Source organism: Borostomias antarcticus (assembly GCF_949987555.1).
Source record: "Borostomias antarcticus genome assembly, chromosome: 13".
Classification (NCBI taxonomy): Eukaryota; Metazoa; Chordata; class Actinopteri; order Stomiiformes; family Stomiidae; genus Borostomias; species Borostomias antarcticus.
In genome coordinates, this window is record NC_140246.1 from 6220115 (window position 1) to 6228068 (window position 7954).

The window sequence follows — 7954 nt, forward strand, 5'->3', positions numbered from 1 at the left end:
CTCACACACATACACACACGCACACACACACCCTGAGACGCGGGCTGACCTGAAGAGGGCCTCTCTGGAGAGCCAGATGTCGTTCTGCTGGACGGTCTTCCAGGAGAAGAGCAGCAGCAGCAGCAGCATGGAGACGGTCAGCGCCGTGGTGCCCCAGCGGCCCACCACAGAGCACAGCCGACCCAGGCCGTGGGCCACCAGGATGCAGTAGCCCATGCTGGAGCAGAGGGAGATTCAGATCCACATTCAGATTCGTTTACTCCTCACATGTACAGTAATGTACAGTGTACAGTCACAGTGAAATGTTGCTGCTACAACTACAATACGCTGTTTACAAGGGGGGAAGAAGAGGGGTAAGGATTGTGGGAGGGTGAGAGAGAGGGGTGATGGGAAGGACAGGGGGATGAAATAGTGGAAAGGAGTAGGGGAACAATTGTTTATTAGCATTAACTGTGTGTCTGGGTCGTCTCGATGTGCAGGTTCGCACGGAAATCCCAGACGTTCACAGCTACTTGACTCCCACTAAACATTTTATTATTGTCTTCAATAATGGGGCGCGCAACGCCGAGGACCTTTCACTTTGACAGGAAACGCAACTTCCTGTTTAGGGTTTAGATACCGAGTCCCCTGTGTCGCCAAGGAGACGGAAAACAGCCGCCCAACCCCGACGGCCTGAGGTAAACATGGCGGGAGGAGGCCACATTATGGTCTGGCTGATGGATTTACCAGCCCGCGCACACGCACTCTCTCACACACACACACTCACTCTCTCTCTCATTCTCACTCACATACACACTCTCACACACACTCTCACACACACACACTCTCTCTCACTCTCACACACACACACTCTCTCTCTCACACACACACACACACACTCTCTCTCTCACACACACACACACACACACACACACTTTCTCTCTCACACACACACGCACACATTTGCTAGTTTGGTAGAAGCCAGTTTTAGTTCAGAACTGGTTGCATGAAAAATCCGCTTTCTCCATTTCCCATTGGTCCCTCTTTTCCACAGGAAATATACATCAGGGCGGGAGAGGCCTGGCTTCCTGACTGGAACGCTCATAATACACACTCCGTCTCCTCCTCTCCTCTGTCTCCTCCTCTCCTCCGCCTCCTTCCCAAACACACTCAATTACAGCCAGCAGCATCTCACACTAACATGAGTCTGGGTCAGAGCGTGTTAGCTCGGTGCAAACAGGAATCTGTCATTCCTTCCACAGGGCTCATTCAGTTTCCAGCAAGGCCCCAGACAGAGAGAGAGAGAGAGAGAGAGAGTTGAGTGGGAGGAGGGAGAGAAGGGATAAATACATACACCGGAACGAATACATACGCGGCATGAATACGACAGAAGGAACGAGAGAGCACGTCTGAAAACACGGAACGCCACAAAATGGGAGCAAGCAAAAAGGTGAGTGGGGCGGAGACGGAGGGAAGAGAGGGAGAGAGACCGACAGAGAGAGAGAGAGACTGATGGAGAGAGAGAGGGAGAGAGAGAGAGCAAGAAGCTAGCAATCTAAAGTCCCTATGCTGATTTATCCTCCAGAGTGTGAGTGTGTGTGTGTGTGTGAGTGTGTGTGTGTGTGTGTATGTGTGTGTCGGCAGCCATCACTCATCCACAGGCCCATTCCGCTGTCAGCCCTAACGGCCGCTCCAGTGCTAATATTTGGGAATGAGTCGGCCAATCAGAGCGAGCGGGCAGCAGGGATGAATCCCAGTCTAAGTGAGGGATGCGACCTCGCTGTTACACGTAGTCTGGGCATGCGCACAGACACACACACACACACACACACACAAACACACACACACACACTTTAATGCATGCATACAGACACGCACACAAATAGCACTTAATTTCCACCTTAAAGTAAAGCGCTTAAGTGACGCCCACACACTCATTTAAATGCTGAGCGTTCCCGATCAATCCGAGCTCCAATCCGGATCCACACACGCTGAGACAGGCCGGGTTGCGTTGGCGGAGCCTCTGTCAGAATGACTCCTCCCCCCCGGTTCAGAATCAATGGGGGACCTGACACCTGGGATAAGCCCGGTCTGATTGATAGGCTATTGAACGCTGGTTGTTGTTTACGTTGGCAGACTGGGTTGAGCGAGGACAGCTGGAGGGATCGAGCAGTCCTGTGCATGTGATCGCCCTACGGGGGCGGTATGCTAATTCTTCACAGCACTGGATTCAGCTGAAGTGCGCCTCACTGTCAGCCGTTAACCGCGCGAGACGCCCACGTATCAACACGGATGTACACGCTCGCACGCACATAAGCGTGCGCACACACGCGCGCGTGCATGCCTTCCTGCCCCGAGGATATAACATCCCAGCATGCTCGGATGCGCGCGGACGGTCCAGGATACGAGATGAGCAGAACCAGAACAGGGCGCCACTCCAGAATCCCCGGTTTTGCCTTGTCGTTTCCCTGGAGATGGCTTTGTACAAGGGAGTGGGGGTTGGGTTAGCCCCCCAAAAAAGTTTGGCAAGGCGATTCCGCCTTGAGAAGGGCAGACAAAAAAGGGACTGTTTCCATCATCAAAGGGAATAATTAACATCTCAAGCAATGCTGACTGGGAGAAGAGGAAACTTTTCATTTTGCGAAGCAAACACAAGGCTTTTATCTTTAGACACGACAAAGTTGAAAAGGGTTTGTGGGAAATGTGGCATTAAACAAGATGACATGTCACTCATCCTCCCCGTCTCACCCACACACCTCTCTCTCTCTTTCTCTTTCTCTCTCTCTCTCTTTATCTCTCTCTGTCTGTCTCTCTCTTTCTTTGTCTCTCTCTGTCAAAGATACGGATCCACACCCATATACCAGGGTAGTCTTCTTTGTGCGTGGCAAGGCGATGCACAGCTAATAAATAGTCTGCAGTGGATTCATTTTCGCATTTTCGCAGTGTCAGAGCGGTTAGCAGTGTCAGAGCGGTTAGCAGTGTCAGAGTGGTTAGCAGTGTCAGATTGGTTAGCAGTGTCAGAGTGGTTAGCAGTGTCAGAGCGGTTAGCAGTGTCAGAGTGGTTAGCAGTGTCAGAGTGGTTAGCAGTGTCAGAGCAGTGAGCAGTGTCAGAGCGGTTAGCAGTGTCAGAGTGGTTAGCAGTGTCAGAGTGGTTAGCAGTGTCAGAGTGGTTAGCAGTGTCAGAGTGGTTAGCAGTGTCAGAGTGGTTAGCAGTGTCAGAGTGGTTAGCAGTGTCAGAGTGGTTATCAGTGTCAGAGTGGTTAGCAGTGTCAGAGCGGTTAGCAGTGTCAGAGTGGTTAGCAGTGTCAGAGTGGTTAGCAGTGTCAGAGCAGTGAGCAGTGTCAGAGTGGTTAGCAGTGTCAGAGCGGTTAGCAGTGTCAGAGCAGTGTCAGAGTGGTTAGCAGTGTCAGAGTGGTTAGCAGTGTCAGAGCGGTTAGCAGTGTCAGAGCAGTTAGCAGTGTCAGAGTGGTTAGCGTGGGCGATATCGTCTGATAACCCGTCAGACAGGAATCAACGTCTGATCCTGAACTCAGCCGTGCACGGAGGCCTGAGGAGGGAGGATGTTTTCCCGCCCTAGTCTCCGTCAAACGACAGGTTAGCCACACGAGGAGAGGAGAGGCCGATCGGGAGAGAAGGGGATGAGGGGTGGAGTATAGAGAGGAAGGGGAGAAGGAGGGGGTGGGTGGAGAGAGGGATAGAAGGAGTAGAGAGAGGAAGAGATATCTATCTATCTATCTATCTATCTATCTATCTATCTACCTAACTACAGTATATACAGTAAGGTCCATAAATATTTGGACATTGACAGTTTTCATAATTTTGGCTCTGTGCACCACCATAATGGATTGGAAACGAAACAATCAAGATGTGCTTTAAGTGCAGACTTTAATTTGAGGGTATTTACATCCAAATCAGGTGAACAGTGTAGGAATTACGAACAATTTTATATGTGGTCCCCCCTTTGAAGGGACCAAAAGTACAGTGGACAATTGGCTGCTCGGCTGTTCCATGGCCAAGTGTGTGTTATTCCCTCATTATTTCATTCATTAGGAGCAGATAAAAGGTCTAGATTAGTTCTGAATTACTATTGTTTATTTCAAGTGTGGTACTTGCATTTGGTACTTGCAACTCTCAATATGAAATCCAAGCGCTGTCACTATCAGTGAAGCAAGCCATCATTAGGCTGAAAAATCTAAACAAACCCATCAAAGAGATAGCAAAAACATTAGGTGTAGCCAAGTAAACTGTTTGGTACATTCTTAAAAAGAAAGAACACACTAGTAAGCTCAGCAACACCAAAAGACCCGGAAGACCACAGAAAACAACTGTGGTGGGTGACAGAAGAATTATTTCCCTGGTGAAGAAAGACCCTTTCACAACAGCTGGCCAGATCAACAACACTCCCCAGGAGGAAGGAGTATCTGTTTCAAAATCAACAATCAAGAGAAGACTTCTCCAGAGTAAATACTGAGGCTTCACCACAAGATACAAACCATTGGTGAGCCTCAAACACAGGAAGACACGATTAGAGTTTGCCAAAAACACAACTAAAAATGCTGTTTTTACAGTTCTGGAACAACATCCTATGGACAGATGAGACAAAGATCAACTTGTACCAGAATGATGGGAAGAGAAGAGGATGCAGAAGGGAAGGAGCTGCTCATGATCCAAATCATACCACCTCATCAGTGAAGCATGATGGTGGTAGTGTTATGGCTTGGGCATGTATGGCTGCCAATGGAACTGGTTCCCTTATATTTATTGATGATGTAAATGCAGACAAAAGCAGCAGGATAAATTCTGAAGTGTTTCTGGCAATATTATCTGCTCATATTCAGCCAAATGCTTCAGAACTCATTGGACGGCGCTTCACAGTGCAGATAGACAATGACCTGAAGCATACTGCGAAAGCAATCAAAGTGTTTTTCAAGGCAAAGAAGTGGAATGCTCTGCAATGGCCAAGTTAATCACCTGACCTGAATCCAATTGAGCATGCATTTTACTTGCTGAAGACAAAACTGAATGGAAACCGCCCAAAGAACAAGCAGGAACAGAAGACAGTTGCAGTAGAGGCCTGGAAGAGCATCACCAGGGATGGAACCCAGCGTCTGGTGATGTCTGTGGGTTCCACACTTCAGTCATTGACTGCAAAGGATTTGCAGCCAGATATTAAAAATGACAATTTGATTTATGATTAGGTTTATTTGTCCAATTACTTTTGTCCCTTAAAAAAAAGGGGGGGGGGTACCACATTATAAAATGTGTGATAATTCCTACACTGTTCGCCTGATTTGGATGTAAATACCCTCAAACACATATTGAATGTTTCATTTGAAATCCATTGTGATGGTGTACAGAGCCAAAATGCAGGCATAAAATTGACCACCTATACAGAAACAGTTCTAGCTTTCCAATGTTCAGTAGGAAAAGAATTGTTCAAGCTGTTTTTCTATCAGTGTTAGACTATGGTGAAACTATCTATAGACATGTTTCCGTGACAACCTTGAAACCCTTGGACTCTGTCTACCACTCCGCCCTAAGATTTATTACGGATGATAGATATGACACTCACCACTGTGTTCTTTATCATAAGGTGGGCTGGCCATCTCTCTCTAACGTGTGACTATCACTGGTATTTGTTTATTTTCAAAGCCATTATTGGTAAATTTCCACCTTACTCATCTCTCTTGAACTGGATATGTACATATCATGTACATATGACCAATATGGAAGATGTATTTATGTATTCATCCATTCATCTGAATGGTTTCTGTGAGAGTGCTTCCCCTAAAGCGCCAGAGCGCCTTGTCTCCTGTGAGACTCCCGTGTGTGTGTGTGTGTGTGTGGGGGGGGGGGGGCTTCTACCCTGAAGGTCTGGGGGGACGTCTGCTCACACCGATTCCGCATTCCGATTCCCTCCAATTATACATGCAGGAGACTAAGGGAGCTCTGCTGGGAGATCTGGAGACAGGAGCTTCTGAGGTCTCTGATAATACCCCACCTGCCATGTGACTTCTCCAAGTGTGTGTGTGTGTGTGAGAAAGAGAGAGAGAGACAGTGAGAGAGATAGACTGTGTGTGTGTGTGTGTGTGTGTGTGTGTGTGTGTGTGTGCGCGCGCGAGTGTGTGTGCATATATATCGTGCAGGAGGACCCCATGGGGCTACTAAGCCTGATCAGCGACATACGTGGTCCCTACGATCCTGGAACCACACTCACCACCCACACCAGGACCAGAGTAACCACGGAGACAGAGAGGGGAGGGGCGGGGGGAGGGGCGAGGGAGAGAGAGAGAAAGGGTGGGAAAGAGAGAGTGGACCCATTGACAGACTGTATGACTCTCCACTCTGATGTGGGGGTGAAGAAAGGGAATTAAAGGAAGATTAACATGAGCATGGAAACTCCTCTGGGAGTGACCAGAGGAGAGAGAGAGAAAGAGAGGGAGAGAGAAGGTTATAATGGAGAAAGAGAGAGGGAGAGAGGGAGAGGGAGAGAGAGAGAGAGAGAGGAGGTTATAGTGGAGAGAGCGAGACAGAGAGAGAGACAGAGGAGGTAATAGTGGAGAGAGAGAGAGAGAGAGAGAGGGTGAGAGAGGAAGGAGGTTATAGTGGAGAGAGAGAGGGGGTGAGAGAGGGAGTAGGTTACAGTGGAGAGAGAGAGAGGGAGAGAGGAGGTAATAGTGGAGAGAGAGAGAGAGAGAGGGTGAGAGAGGAAGGAGGTTATAGTGGAGAGAGAGAGAGGGTGAGGGAGGGAGGAGGTTACAGTGGAGAGAGAGAGGGAGAGAAAGAGGAGTTAATAGTGGAGAGAGAGAGGATGAGAGAGGGAAGAGGTTACAGTGGAGAGAGAGAGAGAGAGAGAAAGAGAGAGAGGAGGTAATAGTGGAGAGAGAGAGGGTGAGAGAGGGAAGAGGTTCTAGTGGAGAAAAAGAGCACTCCATCAGACATGGTGTCGAAAGGTTCCTTGGCTGAAGTGTTGCAGAGTAGCACAGCGCACCATTTGTGTGTGAACTGTTCTCCTATGCGTCCACGTATGCTCAAACACACACGCAAGCACACACACACACACACGCACAGACACACACACACACTCACCTGGGCATGTAGAGGACCCTCTCAGCCACCACGAAGCCCACCCTGAAGAAGAGGTTACTGGCTGGGATGAAGGGGAAGACCAGGAACAAGACCCCCACCAACACCTCCCTGCCCTCAGCCCTCTAGACAGACAGACAGAGAGGGGGTGGGGGGGTAGAGAGAGGGGGGAGAGAGAGAAGGAGAGGGTGAAAGAGGGGGAGGGGGTGGAGGGAGAGAGAGGGAGGGAGGGAGAAGGAGAGAGAGGGGGAGAGAGAGAGAGAGAGAGAGAGAGAGAGGGAGAGAGATAGAGAGAGCCGACAGATAGAACCAGAAAGGTTGAGAATGAGAGTGGGAGCCATTGAGAGAGATGAAATAGAGGGAAAGAGAGAAAGAAGAGAGTGATGGAGAAAAAGGGAGAGAAGGGTGCAACAGGTTTTAATACCAAATCCCTCAGACGACATTCAGCTGTACAACAAATCAAATTTAGGACTGCAGAGAATGAACAGTGCTTCAAACAGCATGGCTGAGCAACATTAAACACACGCATTAAACCTGCCACGTGTACTACCATTCACACACACACACACACACATACACACTCACTCACTCACACACACACTCACACACTTCTTCTTCGTGTGGGTTTGATGTTATATCCTCTCCCCCCCAGTCTTGGGGCCGAGGGGCTATCCTTTTACCACCCCGAGCCTGGGCGAGGGGTCACCCAGGCTATATATCCGGGCACACCTCCAGGAGCCATGTCATCGTTTTGTCATCCAACCGTCAGGCCATGCATTCCACTGGGTGTCCGATATATCGGACAGTCCTGGATAACATGATCTGCGGTTTGTTCCTCAGCTCCACACTCGCACGCCGCACAGGATACCAAGCCCCATCTGTGCATCGA

The 7954-nt window shown here is 49.2% G+C and overlaps 1 protein-coding gene across 2 annotated transcripts in view; it reads right to left on the bottom strand.

Moving 5' to 3' along the window:
* The window catches only part of tmtc1 (transmembrane O-mannosyltransferase targeting cadherins 1), an 87529-nt gene that overhangs the window by 17632 nt on the left and 61943 nt on the right, over positions 1-7954 (bottom strand). For both annotated transcript variants that reach the window (XM_084447898.1, XM_084447899.1), the window contains exons 8-9: positions 7069-7190; positions 50-217 (exon numbers count right to left, since the gene is read on the bottom strand). In XM_084447898.1, coding sequence (XP_084304024.1) covers positions 50-217; positions 7069-7190 — 290 coding nt within the window. The remainder of the gene's footprint in view (positions 1-49; positions 218-7068; positions 7191-7954) is intronic.